The 21,670-nt window shown below is 37.2% G+C and overlaps 4 protein-coding genes across 4 annotated transcripts; all 4 read left to right on the top strand.

Moving 5' to 3' along the window:
- The first annotated feature begins 466 nt into the window (after positions 1-466).
- Positions 467-4,109, top strand: LOC103328548 (Major facilitator superfamily protein). Its single transcript, XM_008230945.2, has 2 exons — positions 467-950; positions 2,386-4,109. Exons 1-2 carry the CDS (start codon positions 728-730, stop codon positions 3,750-3,752), a joined length of 1,590 nt encoding a protein of 529 aa, XP_008229167.2. The 5' UTR covers positions 467-727; the 3' UTR covers positions 3,753-4,109.
- Positions 4,110-4,807: 698 nt separating this feature from the next.
- Positions 4,808-8,326, top strand: LOC103328549 (epoxide hydrolase 3-like). Its single transcript, XM_008230946.3, has 5 exons — positions 4,808-5,091; positions 5,204-5,418; positions 7,136-7,306; positions 7,403-7,638; positions 7,746-8,326. The coding sequence occupies exons 1-5, from the start codon at positions 5,022-5,024 to the stop codon at positions 7,993-7,995; spliced, it is 942 nt and encodes a 313-aa protein (XP_008229168.2). The 5' UTR covers positions 4,808-5,021; the 3' UTR covers positions 7,996-8,326.
- Positions 8,327-10,363: 2,037 nt separating this feature from the next.
- Positions 10,364-13,627, top strand: LOC103328551 (epoxide hydrolase 2-like). The gene is made up of 5 exons (XM_008230947.3): positions 10,364-10,523; positions 10,607-10,821; positions 12,570-12,740; positions 12,862-13,100; positions 13,212-13,627. Exons 1-5 carry the CDS (start codon positions 10,454-10,456, stop codon positions 13,459-13,461), a joined length of 945 nt encoding a protein of 314 aa, XP_008229169.2. The 5' UTR covers positions 10,364-10,453; the 3' UTR covers positions 13,462-13,627.
- Positions 13,628-15,928: 2,301 nt separating this feature from the next.
- LOC103328552 (epoxide hydrolase 2-like) lies at positions 15,929-18,258 on the top strand. Its single transcript, XM_008230948.2, has 5 exons — positions 15,929-16,117; positions 16,230-16,444; positions 17,041-17,211; positions 17,335-17,570; positions 17,759-18,258. Exons 1-5 carry the CDS (start codon positions 16,048-16,050, stop codon positions 18,012-18,014), a joined length of 948 nt encoding a protein of 315 aa, XP_008229170.1. The 5' UTR covers positions 15,929-16,047; the 3' UTR covers positions 18,015-18,258.
- Positions 18,259-21,670: the final 3,412 nt, after the last annotated feature.

Raw genomic sequence — 21,670 nt, forward strand, 5'->3', positions numbered from 1 at the left:
AATTATCATAAATAGAAATTCCCAACTTATGAGGAGACAGGGAAGCAAATAACCCTATAACCTTCTCACGCGTAACATACACTTTCGACACATTCTCCATTGGCGACTCCTCCAAAGTCCAAACCCCTTTTTTTTCTTCCAAGATATTTAAGACAAACTCACCATTTGTTCTTTGGGTACGACTATTCTTTCCAACACAATCTTTACATCTAAACACAAAAATTAAAGAAAATTTACCAATATATAAATAAAAAGTAAACCCAAAATTTACGCAATTCTCCCCCTAAACTTTTCTTTCATTAAAAAAAAAAAAAAAAAAAACATAAAAAGGATGCTTGTACATAAATAATGCTGAAAAAACAAAAGGTCTCATATTTTCTTTTGCAGACAGCTCCACAGCTGTTACCTAGAAAGCGCCATTTGAGCCAATTAAGTAAGAGGTCGAGGTCTTGTGACGTTAAATCCTTTGCACATGTAAAAATCTCAAGTGGGTTTCTTGCTTGACAAAAAGAAAGGCCCCACTTGCCTGCTGAAATTTTTTTTTTTTTCTCATTCTCCTGTCTTTGTTTCAGATCTACAATATATTACACGGTCTCTAATAGTCTAAAGTATTGAGCAGTCAAACAAAAACCAAACCCCCCAAAAACAACCATCGGTCTGCTCCTGTTCTTCAGTTTTATGATTGGAAACAGAGAGATTTACAGAGAGATCTACAGAGAAAAGTGAGATGGGGTTGGTGGGTGTTGGAGAAACTGGAAATGGAGAAATGGGTTTGTCTAGTGTTGCATTGGGAACCAAGAACAAATACAAGAGGATGGATTCTCAGCTCCCAGATGAAGATGAAGATGCTTCACAGCACCAGCTACAAGAAAAAAGGAGCAAAAAAACCAGGAAATATGTCCTTGCTTGTGCCATTTTTGCTTCTCTCAACTCTGTTCTTCTTGGCTATGGTACATGATTTTCTCTACTACTTTTCAGTTTTTAAGGTCCTTATTATGTAGGATGTGTTAATGGATGTATCTGTAAATGTATGTATGCCTGAATATTTTTGTATGTTTGTTTGTGTGTGAAAATGGTGAGCCTTGTATGTTATAAGTTTGTTGCTGTTTGTCGGTGGCATTTTATGATCTGCTTTGTGTAGTTAATTGTTGTGCTTAATTGCTTAAAGAATCTCTTATTCCTTTCTGATTAATACCAAAACTTGCTAATAATCCTATGTGCTTTATTGGATTGTCTAATTTAGCAGCAAAGGAAAGTAAACTGGGAATTGTATACAAGACATCCAATCCAAATTCAGCCTGTTGAGCGTTCCAAATACTGTTTCTTTCTTCTTTTCTGGTTTTTTTATTTTTGGATTTTAGTGCTCAACTTTAATGTCCAACATTTAATCCCTAAATTAATTTTTTGGATCTAATACGTATGAAATCAAACTTTATTGAAAAAAATTTCACATCTGATTGGCAATTTTGTGTTCATATAGGACTTACAATGTGCAAGTGCTAATATTTTCCATGATATCTATTAATTATTCAAACTAAGTTTGATTTGGTACTTATTAGACCCAAAAATTTAATTTAGGGTGTAAAATGGGACAAATTAAAGTTTAGGTACTGAATTGGACACGTCAAAGTTCAGGTACCTAAAGTGAAATAAACCATTTGCCTTTTATTTTTCCGGGATATCAGTTCATAACATTGGAAGTAAAAGATCAAGGAGCTAGTTTTTTATATTATTATTTATGTTTCTGAGTGATTTTAGAACAAAATGTATCCCTCAGCCACGAAGTGAAAGGTGTAGTTATGTATAGTTATGCTTTCAAGTGATGCGATACTTAAAACTTAGGCTTGTTTGGTGCCTAGGATTGGATTGGATTGGATATATCACTAAATCTAAGGTATGTTGAAGGAGGAAGTGAAGGTAGAGGTGAATGATTTTAAATTTCGGGGGGGATTAGGAGGGATTAGTTATAAGCTGTTGCTATCCTACCATTTTGTGGGGATTAGATGGGATAAGTTTTCGTCTGAGTAATCCATCTTGTACCTTCAACTTGGTAATTTTTTTTTCATTCCTTCCTTAAACATGCTTTAGTTATCTAATCCAATCCAATACTAGTCACCAAACGAAGCCTTGGAGAAATTGTGGATCATCCAGTTTTCTTCCAACATTAGGAACACTTTTTTTTTCCGCTCATATTTGGTATCTTTGATAAATATTCCCCCCCTACAGAGGAACTTTGGCTGTATGTTTAATGCTGTTTGCAAATAACGCCTTGATCACTTTCAGTAAAGAAAAGTAATCAGATTTGTACTTGTTCTAAAAGTGCCCCGTTTTTTGTTTGATCAATCTGAATCTGAAGATAAGTGTTTGAATTTTCTCAATTGGCAGATGTAGGTGTCATGAGTGGAGCGATCATATTCATTCAGGAAGATTTAAAGATCACCGAGGTACAAGAAGAAGTACTTGTTGGGATTCTGAGCATTGTTTCTCTCTTCGGTAGTTTAGCTGGTGGTAAAACATCCGATATGATTGGTAGAAAGTGGACCATGGCCTTGGCTGCTGTTGTCTTTCAAGCTGGTGCAGGTGTAATGGTATTTGCTCCTTCATTTGAAATACTGATGGTTGGAAGACTCCTGGCCGGCATTGGAATTGGCTTCGGTGTCATGATTGCCCCTGTTTACATTGCTGAGATATCACCCACCATTGCCAGAGGCTCACTGACCTCCTTCCCTGAAATTTTTATAAATCTTGGAATTTTACTAGGCTACGTCTCAAACTATGCATTTTCTGGTCTTCCAGCACATATAAACTGGAGGATAATGCTTGGAGTAGGAATTCTGCCTTCGGTGTTCATTGGTTTTGCACTTTTCATAATCCCCGAGTCCCCAAGGTGGTTGGTCATTCAGAACCGTGTTGATGAGGCAAGATCAGTGTTGTTGAAAACAAATGAAAATGAAAGTGAGGTGGAGGACAGACTGAAAGAAATACTAGTAGCTGCTGACACGTCCAGTGGAGGGAAATATGAGGAGAAAAGTGTGACACGTGAACTGTTGAGTCCATCTCCTGCACTTCGCCGAATGCTTATCACTGGGTTTGGAATTCAGTGTTTCCAACAGATAACAGGAATAGACGCGACTGTCTATTACAGCCCTGAAATCTTCGGAGAAGCTGGAATTGAGGATAAAACAAATCTACTTGCCGCAACTGTTGCTGTAGGTGTCACAAAGACTGTATTTATAATGGTTGCTATTCTCCTTATTGACAAGCTTGGAAGAAAGCCCTTGCTTTATGTCAGCACTATTGGAATGACTGCTTGTTTATTCAGTTTGGCCTTTACTCTTACTTTTCTTGGGAAAGGGCAGATTGGGATTGCAATGGCAATTTTGTCAGTTTGCGGGAATGTAGCCTTCTTCTCAGTTGGAATTGGTCCTGTTTGCTGGGTTTTGACATCTGAAATCTTTCCTCTAAGGCTGCGTGCTCAGGCAGGAGCACTCGGGGCGGTGGGCAATAGGGTGTGCAGTGGCCTAGTTGCCATGTCTTTTCTCTCAGTTTCCAATGCAATTTCATTTGGTGGAACATTCTTTATCTTTTCTGTAGTTTCGGCTGTTTCAGTTGCATTTGTCTACATCTTTGTTCCAGAAACCAAAGGAAAGTCATTGGAGCAGATCGAGTTGCTTTTTCAGACTGAACAATGGCAAGGGGAAGGGGGTCAAGTGGAACTAGGAGATGTTGAGCATCTTGTGCAGAAAGGATGATTCATTCAGGAAAGCTCGTTCGATGAACAGAATCCTTCCAGTTCTTACTACCGTTCAATTGGTTTGAAAGAGGATACAAACAATTCATAATTCATAACATTCACGTCACTGATGGGACTATCTTGAGTATGAGCTTGCAGGATGTGGATTTCTGAAGAGAACCTTGCGCTTGTACAGACAGTTCTTTTCAGCCAAATAAATAAGGTAGATACCAAAGGGAGCACATTAAATGTTTGAGTTCTGTTCTTGTCAAGTTAAGAGCTATCTCTTGGGTTGCCTTACAGGTTTCACAATGAGATACGTGTATTACGTTTACAACTATTGGAAAGCGGAATCAAATTCATTTGTTCACGATCATTATTATCTAGCTGCATAATATTTCAGATCACTGAACAATATTAATACTTATAAATGATACTAGTTTTATGGTATCTCTTAAGCTTTTGGGTATAGAAGCAAGAATGTCAGCCCACAACCCTAGATGGTATCTCTTACGCAGTCTTATTGTATGTAGATTTAGGGTTATGAGCTGGTTCTGGTTGCTATGCTTCTTTGCTAGGCCAGCTTGGAGCAATTACAGGGATCCTATTTTTCTATTCTTTCCCTGCATTTTTAGGGCGGGAGTGGGAAAAATTGGGAACATCCATTGGATGCTTGTTTGGCCTGATTTGCCGGCCTTGACTAAATATGAACCCTATCGTTCACCCATATTATAATAGACTAGTAAATTTGCTCTATTGAAATCAAGTTTCAATCTCCTCTCTATAAATTCAGACTATCGCTCGTAATAAAAAAATCGATTTTGTTAAATAGGCGTTTATCAATTTTATGTCGGGTTTATTGTATAATTAATAACCCAAAAGAGATTTTGATGATTTTTTTGGTGTCAAGAAATTATGATAGTTCTTGACCAAAAAAGAAAAGAATTTATGATAGTTTATATAAGAACAATACCCAGTGGATTGAACGAAAACACATGGCTTCTCTGAGAGATTCCAAGAGGAAAAAAAAGGACAAATGCACAACTCTGGGCGGTGAGGATGAAAGTTGCAGTTTTTAGGCGCCAATATTAATAGCTATTGTCCAGCTGGCGTCATACTATAAGTGCATACCACCACCTGGCAAGTGCCAAGTGGTAGTACAACACTACAACTGGAAAGCAAAACCGTATCTATACACTGAATTTATTCTCTCGTCTTCCCCCTCATCTCTCCTACTCTCTGTTTCATATTTCTTTCTGCCGTTCTCCCTTTCAATCTTTTCGCCCTCATGGAAAAAATTCAGCACACAAATGTGCAAGTGAGAGAACTAAAGCTTCATGTAGCTGAAATCGGAAGCGGTACGTACGATCCAAAATTTCTCATACCAATTAAAAACAAAATAGCTAAGATAAATATTCACCTCACTGTTTCTTAATTCTTTCCCTGTTTTGACATGAATTATTTGTTCAGGTCCAAAGGTGGTGCTTTTCTTCCATGGATTTCCGGAAATCTGGTACACATGGAGGCATCAAATGGTTGCTGTGGCAAACAAAGGGTATAGAGCAATAGCCTTTGATCACAGGGGCTATGGACTTTCGGAGCAGCCAGCTGAACCCGAAAAGGCAACCTTGCTCGATCTTGTTGACGATGCTGTTGATCTTTTAGATTCTTTGGGCATTGACAAGGTAATTAACCCGCTAATTACGCTACTCTTTGCAAGAAAACCAATGTTATTAACTTATTAGTTAGGCAAAAAGTCACATTTAGTACACAATTTTGTCAATTTTATTTCTGTAATTTTAAATCCAACACGGACCAAAAATAATTATAGGGACCAAAAATAACTTTTTGCCGGGACGAAAACTTAAGGCTGAAGTGTTGTTCCGACTTTGTTGATTGGATCATTGGAGTGGTAGAGAAAATACAATTACTTTGACATCGAATTCACCTTTGTTTACTTTTCAAGAAAAAGAAAAGAATACGCTTGTTGAGTAGATTAGAGGTGATTACACGTTTGGTTGGATTAATGGTGTTAATGTATTAGCAAATAGCTAGCGACAGTTCAACAGCTCACAGCAAAACTCTTGATTATTCTATGAATAAGCACACTTCTTTTGTCCTCACTTTACTTTCTTTTAATGGACTTTCTTCTCATAGCGAGTTATCCTAGGAAAATTTATCGGGACCAAACATCACTACACCCACATATTATTCTAGTAAAAGACATTTTACTCTCTTGATCACCGACTGTAACTTTCTAAAATACCCTCAGTCATGAAGAACCCACAATCCAACTTCTCATTAATTCCTCACTGCACCCAACGAAACCAATTTGAGAAAATGTGTTTCAAATGATGTACTTTGGATTGATTAATTTTAATTTTTGGTCTTATGTTTTGTTGTCATATCTGATCAATTTGATGCGTTATAATGGACTTGTAACTATGTTTGGTGGGAGGGAGTGGATTGACTATATAAATTAAAATGGACAAGAGTTCTGACCGTTGTTTGGTGAACTGGGATTGGACTTGTTAAAATGGATAACAGTCCAATATAATGTGTCTTATAAGTATCACCTAAAGCGGTGGGACTCATAAGGTTGGTTTGGACTCAACTTCAATCCAATCCAAGCTGAGCCACCAAATGTGCGATAGTTAGTCTATGGTGGATTTCTGAGTTTTTTATTTTTAAATGAAGTTGAGCTATTAGGTTTGCGTTCGAACTTGGTTCACTGAAAATGCTCTGCTGGAAAATGTTTTTGTCATTAATGGTAATTTCATACTAGGGTAACAGACAACATTTGAAGTAAGTGTTGGGATCTCAAAAGAAAATTGTTGTTTCCCAAAAGCAAAATTACATTCCTCATTTTAATTATATCAAGTTTTATAGACCGCAAATTTTTGTACATTTAGTTGTTGCAGACCACTGCATCCCCTCTCTCTCAGGACCATGGCTCTTTTCTTCTTGGTGTTGTTTGATTGCTTTTGGCCCTTTGGTCCTAATTACCTGGTCCAAGTAAACTGTCAGTTTTGTTTGATTAAGACATGAGTTTACAGATCCTTAGATGCATTAGTTCCTTTCCCATTTGTTTCCTTAGCTTTAAGTCCCAATGGCTCTACCTAGAATCCCAGATCTTTTATCTATGTGAGGCTTTAGGGTTGATCTTACCTGACATATAGCCTAGAATGATCGAACTACGCAGGAAAAAAAGAAAAAAAAGCATATCATAGTTCACTTTCATCCTATTTTTCCTATGTATAAACCATTTTCAACTTTATTTGTTTGTTCAGTTGGTTATATATTTTTTGAAGAACTATTTAACAACTTGCATTCTGTGTGTATAAATACTCTATAATTATTTAGTACAAGAACTCAAAGTTCAACCTTGATTATTTGTACCAGGCTTTTATTGTAGGGAAGGATTTTGGAGCTCTGTCTGCATACCGACTAGGTGTCCTTCACCCAGAGCGGGTATCTGCAATCATAACATTAGGAACACCTTTCATTCAACCAGGTCCCTCTGTTGTCCAAAATCATCCCCTCCCAGAAGGTTTCTACATATCAAGGTGGCAGGTATATATATCTAAAACCTGCGCTTATGTGCAAAAGTGCTTCCTACAAAAGCGCACTAGTAGCAAAACGAGGCGATAATTTCTTGCCTAATTATAGGAGCCAGGGCGGGCAGAAGCAGATTTTGGCCACTTTGATGTGAAGACAGTCATAAGGAACATCTACATTCTCTTCTCTAGAAGTGAGATCCCAATAGCTGCTGCTGATCAAGAAATCATGGACTTGATTGACCCTGCTACTCCTCTGCCACCATGGTTTTCCGAGGAAGATCTCTCTGTCTATGCATCTTTATATGAGAAATCTGGATTCTGTTTTGCACTGCAAGTTCCCTATAGGTAGGTAAAATAAATTAAGACCACAAAAGTGAGTGAAGTACTCAATTCAGATGATCCTAGCTAGCCGAACTTAATAAATCTCATTAGACTCTTCCTCAATGGTGCAGAAAACTAAAAGTGGATCGCAGCTTAATTGATCCAAAAGTGTCAGCTCCATCACTGCTCATAGTGGGTGAGAAGGACTACAGCTTAAAGATGCCGGGAGTGAACAGCTACATACGGACGGGGGCAATGAAGCATCTTGTGCCCGATTTGGACGTTAAATTCATTGAGGAAGGGACTCATTTTATGCATGAACAATTTCCGGAGCAAGTTAATCAGCTAATCATTGCCTTCCTGGGCAAACATGGTGCATGATGCAGATGCCTAGTGTGGCTGAGTAACGACAATAATCCATGAGAGAAGACTAATGTCATGGATGCATGGTATATACTAAAAAGACTGGGCCTTATTAACTTCAGGTTTCTAGAATATCACTAGCAAAAGAAAGAAAGAAGATTAGTTTTTTCTTTCGTGTTTGGAATTAACAAATTACTTATTCTGTAATGTTTACCTGGATTTCACATGGGGCATCCTCCCATCCAGATTCCGGCGAGGCCCCAACGGGATTAAATTGTCCACAGCGAATTGGTATTAAATTTTGTTGAAATCTCCACGCGTGAATTTATTTATTTTATATTTTTCAAAACTCTTTTGAACTTCAATGAGTGCAGCACCCAAATATTGTAATTGGAATTATGCAAACTTCATGTTTTTCAGTTCTGATGGTGCACCACCCAAATATTGTAATTGCAATCATGTAAACCAAACTCTCATGCCATGAAAATTTTCAGTCTCACTGTCCATAGCGATTATTGTTTTAAAATTGTCATCACTTTTTACCCCAATATAAAATTTAGGGTTAACTAGATAACAGCACCCAACCTTTGGGGTCGTTTCAAATTAACACCTAACCTTAAAAATCTTGCATGTAGATACCCAATCTCACGAAAAACATGCAAATTAGACACTTCGTTAGTTAGTTAGAGTGCTTGTTAGTCAAGTTGTTTGTTTTTTAGTTTTTTTGTTGTTACTTTTTTAATTTAATTTTGTTTATATATTTGATTTTAATTTTTTTATTAATTTAAAAATAAAGAGTTTTTTTGTTAATGATTTTGTCCACGTGGAGTCCACTTCATAAAAAAATAAAACACGTGGGAAAGGCCATGTCAACACTTAGCAACTTGACTAACTGTCTAACTAACGAATTGTCTAATTTGCATGTTTTTTTTATGAGGTTAGGTATCTACATGGAAGATTTTTAAAGTTGGGTATTAATTTGAAATGACCCTCAAAGATTGTGCACTTTTATGTAGTTAACCCAAAAATTTACGTTGTTCTTATTATTTTCAAACTCTCATTACCAAAATAAAAAAAATAAAAAAAATCGTCATTCTCTTTTCCACAACTATAAAATTATAAACAAAAGATAATTTTACTCAACGCATAAATTAATTTTCCTAACCAGGCACCCCTGGTAGGGGGCACAATTTCAAGTTAACTCGACTGAATTACTCAACCTAATCATAAGAGAGTTAGGTTGAGCTAACCTAATAATGAGCAGGTCTTGAATTTAAAAAAATTATAAACCGTTATGTATGAGTTGGGTTAACCAAAACTTAAAAGTAGGTTTAATTTTACGTTAATCCAACCGAATCACCTAATCTGGTCACAAAAGTGTTGAGTTAGGTGATGTTTACCTAATAATGACGAGGTTGAAAGCAAATCCCACGACGCAGACACTCAACTCAATATACCTGGAAGCCTAAGGTGAATAAATACATACAAAAAATTCCCCCCTTACATTATCTTTCTCTCACTCCTCTTTAAATGTGAATTAGGTGAGTTAGGAGAAAATGACGATTATTTCACTAAAAAGTCAATACCTATATATATCTTATTAGTTTATTCTCTGTGGAATTGTCCCTACCTTGTTTAGTTTTCTCCGTCTACTCAGGAGTCGAGAGTCTCACACTCCCCATAGCGATTACGATTTTTATTTTAAAATTGTCTTAACTTTTGCTCCACTATAAAATTTAGGTGGTTGTTACTGTAGCCCAAATACTCATTAGAAAAAAAAAAAAAACTCATCAAACTCTCATTATTTTATCACACTCGTTTCTTGCGACTATAAAAATTATAAATAAAAGATAATTTTAATCAACACATCAGTTAGTGTTGCTGACTGCCTGTCCTTTTTTTTTGAGAGGTCGAAGTTAGAAGGGAGAGAGGGAAGACTCACACACACGAGACCATGCATAAGATAATTTTGGATCACACCAAAGATCATAGCCAATTCAATTAACACCCTATTAATTTGAGCCCCTACCATTCTTGATCGTATTTTGATTATATTAAGAGGAAAGAAAAAGATATGGAATAATTTGGAGAATGAGATGAATGTGAAAAGATAATTGATGAAAAATAGGACATAAAGCTAAACAATTGTTTGTTCTTCTTCTTTTTCTTGTTTTTTTTCCCCGAAAGTTTTATTATATATTAGTCATTCCATGTACCTTCTATGGTCATCTATTTCTTACCAATGTTAAACTAATAGGACTTGATTGCTAACTAATTTGCTTAAATACCATCCAATTTTTGTTTTGTTCTTATTCACAGAAAAGTCAAAACATAAAGACAACAGTGGCAATCCAATAAACGCTTTAAGCTTGACATCATCCATATATATCTATTTATTTCCCTGTCCAATTCTCTCCAGCTTGTTTAGTTTTCTCCGTCCACCTAAGAGTCAAGAGTCTCTCCATATCGCTTTTCAATGGAAAACATCCACCATAAGCATGTAGAAGTAAGAGGACTGAAGCTTCACGTAGCTGAAATCGGAAGCGGTATGATCATCCCAAATTCTGATTTCTCAAGTACTTTTCAGAAGTGCTTTTTCCTTATAACAACTTTGAACTTTTTTGTGCAGGACCAAAGGCGGTGGTTTTCCTCCATGGATTTCCAGAAATATGGTACACTTGGAGGCATCAACTGGTTTCTGTGGCAAGCAAAGGCTACAGGGCGATAGCCATTGATTTCAGGGGCTATGGTCTTTCAGAGCAGCCAGCTGAACCTGAGAATGACACCTTCATCGACCTTGTCCACGATGTGGTTGCCCTTTTGGATTCTTTGGCCATTGACAAGGTAATATCTAACTAATTAAACTATTTTAAGGCAGTTTAATTTCTTAATCTCAATTAAGTGGTGGTTTATGTTGAATTAACTAAGAAGATTATTGCTTTGTTCAATCGTTTTTTTGTTTGTTTTTGGGTTGGGAGTGAGTGAACTCTCTTTTTTTGTCCCCATTTTTCTTAGGGAATCTTTCAATTTGCTGTCATGTGATTTCGACTTGTGTCTGTTTCAACTTCTTGACTTATTGATATAGAGAATTCCCATCAAAAGTTAGAAACTTGTCTAGATGCATCCATCCTATTAAAAATTAACAAAAATAAAGATTTTTTTTAGGGTTATTTACACCCACGCCCCATGAAACTACGCTTAAATCTCACTTTGCCATCCTAAATTTAAAATGGCCCACTTTCTCTTATTGATCGGAGTTTGGTGACCCATTTTGTCCCTCGTCATCAACTCCGTCCAAAAGCCTGTTAATTATGATGACAAAGCAGATGTGTTTTTGTAATTTTATGCACATGGATCGTTATCCACCTACTTAACTAAGATGTGATGTGGCAAGTGGAGCCCACCATCGATATATAATTAAATATGCTAATGATTAAAACTAATTAAAATTAAAAATTACATTAAGAAATAGAACTAAAATAACCAAAACTACTGATCCCTACCATCCGGCAAGCTCTCCCCAAACCATTTTTCCAAAATCTCATCCCAACCCACCATTTTTCCATTCAAGAACTTTGCTTTAATATCTTCTTCTTCTTCACTTTTCAACCTTTCAGCAAAACACCACTAATATTTGGGCTTTTTTCTTCCTCACGCACCAACCCAGTATGCTGGTCACGACCCACAATTTATTTAGTCAAGATCGATGCGCTGCCCTTATCTTTCATGGTGGATTTGATCAGTTCTGATGTCGCTTGAAGAAATTCAAGATCAAGACTTTGGCAATCTTGATTCATGACTCCATGATAATTCTTACCAAGAAACCTATAAACCCTAGAAAAAGGTCAGCATGAAACTTGATTTTAAATTCTCAGAAGGTCGAGAGAGAACTGTACGGTTTAATGAGGACTTGTTTGGGTTTTTACAGATTATCCAAAAAGAGGGATTCTCGGTAGTGGGACTTGAATCAATGTCTGGATAGCAAAGAGAACGACCCTAGCCAACTCAACCAACCCTCGTTGGTTTTGAGAGATTTCTCTCCAAACCTTTCGATATCAAGTCCAAAAATTCAATGCCTACAAACTTGCAGTTGATTGTCACCCAAAAAAAAAAGGCTATAAATTTCAAATATTTCTGACCCGACCTTTTAAATCAGAAATGTTTCTTCTAGCTCCCACTTACCAGTCTCATTCTCCAACCCTATTTTTCAAGAAAAATATAGTGGTTTGTTTATTTATTTATTGCTTCCTGAAGAACTCTATAAAAACTTTTCACATAATTATATAGAACAAATTCATGAGAATCAAGACAGTCTGCAATTGCAAATTGTTTACAATTGTTAGAAACCTCGACTCATATAAACAATATAATATCATTACTTCCTCTTAACTGCGAAAGAAACCTAAAAATATTATCCTCAGCTCTTCTCGATGATAAGGCTATGTATAAATCTCAGGGCAATACAAAATACATAAAGCTTACAACTCACATGGTTCGTTTATAATACTACTCTATAATTATTTAGTATACGAACTTGAAGCTACTTCTATTGTCTACCCTAAAAAGATTCAATATATGATTGTTGGAACCAGGCTTTTCTTGTTGGGAAAGATTTTGGAGCTTTGCCTGCATACCTAGTAGCTGCTCTCCACCCAGAGCGGGTATCCGGCGTCATAACCCTAGGTGTTCCTTTCATGCTACCAGGCCCCTCTGCTGTCCAAAACCATCTCCTCCCTGAAGGCTTCTACATATCAAGGTGGCAGGTACATTCGTTTTGCAATCAACATCTTCAGTTTCAGGACAAAGCTTTTTCCCAACTCTGTTCTAATCATTACAAGGTTTGACTACGATAATACTGCTAATTAAATTCTTACCTAACTCCAGGAGCCGGTGGGGCGCGCAGAAGCAGATTTTGGCCGCTTTGATGTTAAGACGGTGATAAGGAACATCTACATTCTGTTCTCTAGAAGTGAGATTCCAATAGCTGCTGCTGATCAAGAAATCATGGATTTGTTTGACCCTGCAACTCCTCTACCACCATGGTTTTCCGAGGAAGATCTCTCAGTCTATGCATCTTTGTATGAGAAATCTGGATTCCGTTATCCTTTGCGAGTTCCTTACAGGTAGGTAACATGAAATAAAATGTTTCGCTAGAGGAAGCATATAATCTAGTTCTATCTAAAATGCAATATATGCCTAAATATCATTTCACTAGAGGTCCTTTATTGTTGCAGAACTTTGAAAGTAGATTGCGGTATAACTGATCCAAAAGTCTCAGCTCCATCATTGCTTATCGTGGGTGAGAAGGACTACGTCTTAAAATTTCCGGGGATCGAAGACTACATACGGACTGGGGCAGTGAAGCATTTCGTGCCTGATCTGGAAATTACATATATGGCAGAGGGAAATCATTTTGTGCATGAACAGTTTCCAGAGCAAGTCAATCAGCTAATCATCTCCTTCCTTGACAAACATGGCATCTGATGTAGATGCGCAATGTGCAAGGGAAACAATAAATAATCCGTGAGAGAAACAATAATGTACTGTTTAACTGGCTGGGTGTTGCATTACATATTTACCCCACAAATTTGATGTGCTTAACTATTTTGCTATAATAAATTACATGACGTATGCTTTTCATCGGAGAAAATATTATACAAATTTATAAATAAACCCAATCCTAGACATGTATTTATAAAAAAATCCAAGCACTATTTAAACATAGAAACACACTCAAAATTAACCCCAAAGTCAACTTTTTGGGTGTGTTTATAAATGAGTTTTGAGTGTGTGTAATGATGGGTTTTGGGTGTGTTTATATATTTAAATAGTGCTTGGGTTTTTTTATAATTTCAACCCCCATTTTGGGTGTTTTAGTGAAACTCCCAAAATATTAACCGCCCATAATACAGATCCCAAACTTAATCTGTTAAAATAGCCTACAATTAATTGTGAAATGAGAAGTTGTGCTCCATTATCCTCAGAGGATGGTCCAATAGTTCAATGCAATAGTTCAGTCAATTGAAATATTTTGGCATCTATTGAATGAGAGTATTTTTGCTCACCACTTTAACCAAAGGTGTATGCTTATCATCATCCTTAAATAGTGATACCTGTACGATTGTTAACCTTAGTTAATGTTTATGTCAAAATAAAAAATAAAATAAAAAAGAGCCCACAACCCAGCACACATCCCCCTTTTCCTTTTTTCTTTCCTATCCCTCCTCCGACCATTCTCTCTCATCTTTCCCTTCTTTTATCCTCTCTCGTGAGAAAAACTCTCCGCAGCAACAATAGCATATGCTAAAATCATAACATCACATGCTTTTTTTTTTCTTCAATAAATACCACGAGGTGTCCCCACACTCAAAGGTGGGATTAATCCTCGGGATTCGACTTGTCCCTAGCCACAAACCTGTTCCCAATGGTTTCAACCCCTGACGTGGGCAAGGAGACTTGAGCTTTTGCTTATATATGCCAAGTCCCTTCTCAGCCGATAAAAACAAGCTCTAAAGTATTCAAACCCCATCTAGAGTTTAGGCATGAGGAATTAGTTTTGAGAAGAAGATCTTGGCGACAAACTGGTTCATCTATCTTGGCAGGATCAATGGCTTATATTCAAGGTTAGTATTTTAATATATGCAGCCTATATGGTTTAACAGGTCCGTCACAGGCAGACATGTCTCTCATTTTGAGGGAATTATGTGCAAGTGGAATATTTATGGGCTAATTGGTCCTTTTAAGTGAGCAAAGCGTGGGCATTTAGGCGAAGAGCCCGGGCACTGGGCCGTACTAAGGGTGGTGTGCTCCACGCATTGTCCCCCAAGGACCGACCCTATGAATGAGATAGGCCTAATGGGCCCCTTTATTCATTGGGCCTCCTTAGCGCAGAATAATGGGATTTTTGGGTATTGTTCTGGCCTTTTGGGCCCAGTCACTTCCTTAAGTAACGAGGGCTGGCTGTTGGGCTCTTTTTATCATGCACTGGTCGTATTTGGTATCAACAGTCTACAACTCCCTTTGTATTAGATTCTAACTCTTCTCTTCGGATATACAGATGTCAACTCATATATCGATTGTTTGTTAATTATAGTTGCGTATTAATATTTCAAGAGATTTTTTCTTTCTTTCTTAATATTTTGTTGGTCTAATTCATTTGCAAGGGCAGAATCAGGATTGTTGTTACCTTATTACCTTATAGGGTCGTAGTGTAAAATTCCAATTTTATTTAATAACACTAAAAAATAGAAAGATAATACTCATACTGAAAACGAGATTGACATTCTTCGACAAAACCAGAAACAATTTGCATAGGGTTAGTAATCCAAATATCTAAATTTGATTAAATTTTAGTAATACGATTATTATTTCGTCCAGCAGTAACACCAACATGAAAATATTTTAGTATTAGAATCTCCTAATTTGAGCCTATTAATAAGAGCTTGTTCAGCCCAATATACTTCTTCTTGAAAATGAAATTTGTTAATTTTATTAATTAAGTAACGTTCTTTCCAGTGTGGAAAAAGAAGAAGACTGCATTTGACTATTTGATGCATTTGTTACTCCTAAATTTTGAACATTTATGACTGAAAAAAAATTCATAACTCAGATACACAAAATTTGACACTATATAATGCACAAAATTAAGATACATATAATCTACTTAACCAAATAGGAAGACATGAATTAGCTACCTACATATGCAGAAAAGTTTATATTCCCCTTTGCTAGGTAGACTACACTGATTCTGATACACAAAAAATTGTTTGCATCTGAGTGCCAATTTTGCCCTTTGCTTTCACTAAAATTCAAAACTCATATGCAACAATTAAGAGGGTAAAATAGACATACAAAAAAAATTGACTGATTGGAACAATATCATTTAATACCACATTTAATTGCCTTCTCCAATTGAAAAACAGCATGAATATAACCAAAATAGAAAACAATGAGAGATGACCATTAAAAGTTAAAGCAAACGCTTGGCGAATCATTTTCTTGTTCATTCCCTCTCGTTTCATTGTCTCTTCTCTGAGTGCTCTAGCTCATTCAAGAATCTCTCTGGTTCTCATGGAACAGATCCAGCATAGACATGTCCAAGTGAGAGGTGTAAAGCTTCATGTAGCTGAAATTGGAAGCGGCAAGATCCAAATTTCTAAAGCCACCTAACCCCATTTCACGGTTTTCTTTAGTATTTTTACATCCATCACTGTTTTGACTTCTTACACTAGTTTCTGTTTCTGCTTCTGCAGGTCCAAAAGTGGTGCTTTTCTTACATGGGTTTCCGGAAATATGGTACTCATGGAGGCATCAAATGGTTGCTGTGGCAAACAAAGGCCACCGTGCCATAGCCATTGATTTCAGGGGCTATGGACTTTCTGAGCAGCCAGCTGAACCAGAAAAGGCAACCTTCAAAGACCTTGTTGACGATGTTGTTGCCCTTTTGGATTCTTTGAGCATTGACAAGGTAAATATTCATCAGAAGTAATTAGACTGCAGGGCCTATATATTTGATCATTTTTCTTTTGGTTAGGAAAAAGCAATAGAGATCTATGATATCATTACTTTTGTAGTTATAATTTGTGTCGATATTTTTAAGAATAGTACTACATAAACTTTTCATTACCAACTATGTGACATAAATAAATGAGGCTCAAATAAAGTCCGCACAGATATATAAACAAATAAGATGGTGTCATGGCAGTAGAGATTTCCTAGGACCACGGGTGAAGGGGTAAATGCTCATAACTACTTGAGCTGCAAGTCCATTGCAGGAGTTGTTTTTAGCATACTAAGTTTTGGGCAAAGAGCTAAGCTCTGCATTCTCTTTAAAATGGCTATTCTGCACCATAATGTAATCTAATTATGTCCAAATTGGAATAAAATTACAAAAACAAGCACAAAACCGGCAGCCGACCAATTTGGGCTGCAAAATGTCACCAAATATTTCCTAGCCGATCAACCGGTAAGACTTCCCGAACTTTGGAATTACTCTGTACAAGAATTTGAACTTATACATTTCATATTGCCTAAATTTTTTTAACCTGTAATTGTTGAAACCAGGCTGTCCTTGTTGGGAAGGATTTTGGAGCTTTCCCTGCATACGTAATACCTGCTCTACACCCACAGCGGGTATCTGGCATGATAACAGTAGGTGTTCCTTTCATGCAACCAGATGCCTCTCCTGTCCAATTTCATCTCCTCCCAAAAGGATTCTACATGTCAAGGTTGAAGGTACATGCATTTTCCCATCAACATCTTGATTTTGTTGTCAAAATGTTTCACCGCATCGATCTGTATTTGTCGCATTACAAGGTTCACCTATGTACTGACATTGCTACTCTTACCTAATTCTAGGAGCCAGGGCGGGCAGAAGCAGATTTTGGCCGCTTTGATGTGAAGACGGTGATACGGAACATCTACATTCTCTTCTCCGGAAGTGAGCTCCAAGTGGCCGCTGATGATCAAGAAATCATGGACTTGGTTGACCCTGCAACTCCTCTACCACCATGGTTCTCTGAGGAAGATCTTGCCGCCTATGCATCTTTGTATGAGAAATCCGGACTTCATTTTCCATTGCAAATTCCATACAGGTATGTACAAGCCGAGATACTTTTGCATTCGTTTTCACAGGACACGAGTTTCTTTCTCCAAAACAGTTCTAAGGAGACACAGACAGAAAATAGAGCGGCTCCTAAGATTAAACATCCAAAAACAATATAATCTAATACCATAAATAACGTCTCCGAACATATAATTTAATTAGTGTTTCTTTCCACAGATCCAGACGTTCATCCGAGGATTACCATTTAACTGATCCAAAAATCTCAGCTCCATCGCTGCTTATCATGGGTGAGAAGGACTACTTCTTAAAGTTTCCGGGGGTCGAGGACTACTTGCGCACTGGGGCAGTGAAGCATTTTGTGCCTGATTTGGACATTAATTTCATTGCAGAAGGGACTCACTTTGTGCAGGAACAATTTCCGGAGCAAGTTAATCAGCTAATCACCAGCTTCCTGGACAAACATGGTATCTAATGTAGATGCTCAATGTGCCTAAGAACAATATTTTCTAGGGCAGCAAATAATGCGACATATGCTGAAAAGGCTACGCCTTACAAGACATATAGGGGAATAAATAAACTCCTGCCGCCGTTCTTCTATATTGTTATCTCCACCTGATTTGCTTCTTATTTGTAACCGTGGATTGCCTGCCTGTATTTGGTGCATTGCTTATGGTTCGACATATACAATCCGGATAAGGATTATCTACATAACATAAGATCGAAATGCATTGTAAGGATTATAAACAAAAGGAACAATAAGAAGACTTTGGCCACTTGGATGGTAAGACAATAGTAAGGAACGCATATACTCTCTTCTGCAGAAGTGAGGCCCCAGATGGTGAGGAATTATGGAATTGCTTTGAGTTTTTTCCCATCTTCCTTTCTTTGAATTATAATTACAAACATGTAGGATAACAGTTAGGTACTCTCCAAGTGGAAGGAAATGGGAAGAAATGCATTGTAAAGAACTGACCTCTGATCTAACAGCCCTTGTTGGCTATTTTCTTAAGCCAATGAACTCTCAACACGCACTCACGGCTGCACAATAGTACGTCAAAAGCAATAGAAATGAAGTGAGAAGAAGTGAAAAACATTGCTCTCAGTGTCAACTGGTTCATCTCCTTTTCAATTCAATTTCATATCATGTTACACAGCACACACACACCGACTTTTCTTTGTTCTTTCAAGGCAATGAAAAACACACCCGAGACAAGAGTAAAGGCATATCTCGAGGTGCTCTTTATATCATCAACACAATCACCCCCAATTACTATCACAAAAACCAAACCAAGTAACTTTTGGCTCAGCATTTCTCATACCTTGTGCCATCATCAATTTTTCCTTGAACGTATCTTACGACACTCTTAACCATATCCCATAATAAATACGACTGAGCTTATGCAAGCTACTGGCTTACATGATATCCTGCCTTGTTTCGGCCTTGTAGTGGTTAAGTATACAATGAGCATCAAATATTTTCTTCCATCATTGTTGCATCATTCTTTCCACATATTCCAATTCCAAGCGAATATACAATAGACCCAAATCACTCATTTCATATTTTGTTCAATCTTATCTCTTTCGAACTCCATAATCAAAACTAATTGGAAACACTATCTCATTAACATAAACAGAAACAATAAGGATTTTTAGTGTTAGCTTGAATCTTGATATACAAAGGAAGTTCAGTTTTGCTTTCTTTGAAATCTAGCATCAATCTCTGCATACCATGCTCTCAATGTTTGCTTTAAGGCTTTCTTCAATTTCCACAACTTCATGAGTCCAAGGAATAAAGCTGATTTCACATCTATTTGGTATAATTACCAAACAATTTGAGCCGCCAAGGAGTATAAGTGCCGTTATAGTATGAAGTCGACCCACAAGAGCAAATGTCGTATTGTTCAATTCGGCGTTGTTTTGAGTACCCTTTGTGTTTTTTTTACCAATCTTATTTTGTTCCTTTGAATGGTGTTGAAGTTGGCTCACCATAGATGCTAAAGGAGGAAGAAGAAACGACAGAAAAAGGAGTTTCAAAAATAGTTCTTTGCTCGAGTGGCAGAGATACGTTTTTTCGTCTAGTCCCAGGCACTCGTGCGGAAGTGCACGTGCTTGAGCGGACGTCGCGAATCCAGTGCGGATCCTTGATGTTTTAGGATAGTTTTTCCTAGTTTTTTTTTGGGGAGTTTTAGTTTCATATTCCTAGTTAACTTGTATCCCAAGTCCTATGAGTTATAAATAGGACTTTTAGGGCTAGATTAAAAGTAAGAGAGGAAAATTCAAGAGTGAATTCTTGAGTGTTTTTAAGGGCTTCAAAGGGTTTGAGCAAAGGGTGAGAGAAAAGAGAGCAAGGGTGAGAGCTAAGGGGTTCAAGTTGTAACCAAGGTTGTTCTTACATACTTGTGAATTTCTTGGGTAGATCACCAAGAGGACGTAGACAGGAGGCCGAACCTCTATAAATCTTTCTGTCCTTATGTGTTTTTTTTTCTCTATTCGAGGTGCGTGTGTTTTATTCTCAAAGGGGTTTGTGTGTGTGCCGTCGCATAGTCCATCAATGATAAGGTCTTGGAGTGTTTTCACATAACAAGTGGTATCAGAGCCAAGGTTTGCAGAGGGTATCAGTTTTATACCTAAGTGCTCTTGTAACATCCTACATCGACAAACGGAGAGGGGGTGATGTGCCTTATATGTACATGTCACCTCCATCTAGCATAAGGCTTTTTGGGAGCTCACTGGCTTCGGCGTCATGGGAACTCCAAAGTTAAGTGAGTTTGGGCTAGAGAAATTCCAGGATGGGTGACCCACTGGGAAGTTGCTCTTGAGTTCCCAGAAACAAAACCATGAGGGCATGAGAGGGAGGGGGGAGGCAAAGTGGACAATATCGTGCTACAACGAAGACGATCCGAGATGTAACAATTTGGTATCAGAGCCACTTTGCCGTGTGGTGCAAGTGTGCCAACGAGGACGTCGGGCACCTAAGGGGGGGTGGATTGTAACATCTCACATATATCAACGGAGAGGGGATGATGTGCCTTATATGTACATGCCTACCTCCGTCTAGCACAAGGCCTTTTGGGAGCTCACTGGCTTTAGAGTCATGGGAACTCCAAAGTTAAGCGAGTTCGGGCTAGAGCAATCCCAGGATGGGTGACCTGGTTTGTCCTTGCAAGTGCACAAGAATGATGTAGTATAGCTTTTGACAAGTCCAAGTATAATTCCCATGAGGATTTCAAATTAATCTAATATTCGAATACCTAAATTAAATCTAACTATATGCAAGTAAATTTGCAGAGATTGTTGTTGTGAAATTTATGAAACAAACAAGAAATTAATAAAAACAATCGAGAATAAGAAGGTTGAATTTTAAGGTTGAAAAACAATGATGAAGGTCTAGGGTTTCAGAATCAACCACAAGCAATCCAAGTTAGATTTCAATGCGTTCAACAGATTTTTTCGATTCTTTAGATGATAATTCCCGTATCTAAGTCCTTTTCAGGCACTCATACCATAGTTTTCCTTAAGCGTAAGATTCTTTTTTATTTCAGACAAAGATCATATACCCAATCCTGCAATCTATCCTAGTTAAGGCATAAATTTAACAAGTTGGATTCATTACGCTCTAGAAAATGAGAGAAGCAAGCAAACCATATTCTTCGTCAAGCATTAATGTAATTCACCACACTTAATCACAAGAAGCTAATTGAATTATATTGCAAGTTCTGCCTCAAATTCATCTTCTAATTTACTAGATGCAAATCCCTAAGGTGATTAATCAAAGAACTTAAACAAATAGCAACAATTAAAATACTGATTAATCATTCATCTAAAAGAAACTTATAATCCATTAAATAACATTAAAAATCATAACTATCCATGCTCGGGCGTCATCCTTGCCTTAGAGAATAATTTAGTTACTCATGTTTAAAGAAAACATAATTGAAAAACTAGAAAACACAAAATAAAACTTATGGATTGTGACGATGCTCGAGAACTTGACGGTAGCAGCGACTCTTTGACTCTCCTTCAAACTCCAGCATAAGAGAACCCTATTTTCTGGTCTTCTTTAAACAAGGAACAAATCCTCTTTTGACTTGGTAACTATGCTTTCCTAATTTGGCTTCAATTGTCTTT

Source organism: Prunus mume, linkage group LG4 (assembly GCF_029339155.1).
Source record: "Prunus mume cultivar Tortuosa linkage group LG4, ASM2933915v1, whole genome shotgun sequence".
Taxonomy (NCBI): Eukaryota; Viridiplantae; Streptophyta; class Magnoliopsida; order Rosales; family Rosaceae; genus Prunus; species Prunus mume.

Excerpts from the sequence above, each read along its gene's own strand:
- LOC103328548 (XM_008230945.2), top strand. The coding sequence starts at position 728 with ATGGGGTTGGTGGGTGTTGGAGAAACTGGAAATGGAGAAATGGGTTTG. Across the intron at positions 951-2,385 it reads CTCTGTTCTTCTTGGCTATG|ATGTAGGTGTCATGAGTGGA; the intron begins GTACATGATTTT and ends CTCAATTGGCAG.
- LOC103328549 (XM_008230946.3), top strand. The coding sequence starts at position 5,022 with ATGGAAAAAATTCAGCACACAAATGTGCAAGTGAGAGAACTAAAGCTT. Across the intron at positions 5,092-5,203 it reads TGTAGCTGAAATCGGAAGCG|GTCCAAAGGTGGTGCTTTTC; the intron begins GTACGTACGATC and ends TTATTTGTTCAG. Across the intron at positions 7,307-7,402 it reads TCTACATATCAAGGTGGCAG|GAGCCAGGGCGGGCAGAAGC; the intron begins GTATATATATCT and ends GCCTAATTATAG.
- LOC103328551 (XM_008230947.3), top strand. The coding sequence starts at position 10,454 with ATGGAAAACATCCACCATAAGCATGTAGAAGTAAGAGGACTGAAGCTT. Across the intron at positions 12,741-12,861 it reads TCTACATATCAAGGTGGCAG|GAGCCGGTGGGGCGCGCAGA; the intron begins GTACATTCGTTT and ends ACCTAACTCCAG. Across the intron at positions 13,101-13,211 it reads CCTTTGCGAGTTCCTTACAG|AACTTTGAAAGTAGATTGCG; the intron begins GTAGGTAACATG and ends TTATTGTTGCAG.
- LOC103328552 (XM_008230948.2), top strand. The coding sequence starts at position 16,048 with ATGGAACAGATCCAGCATAGACATGTCCAAGTGAGAGGTGTAAAGCTT. Across the intron at positions 16,118-16,229 it reads TGTAGCTGAAATTGGAAGCG|GTCCAAAAGTGGTGCTTTTC; the intron begins GCAAGATCCAAA and ends CTGCTTCTGCAG. Across the intron at positions 16,445-17,040 it reads ATTCTTTGAGCATTGACAAG|GCTGTCCTTGTTGGGAAGGA; the intron begins GTAAATATTCAT and ends TGTTGAAACCAG.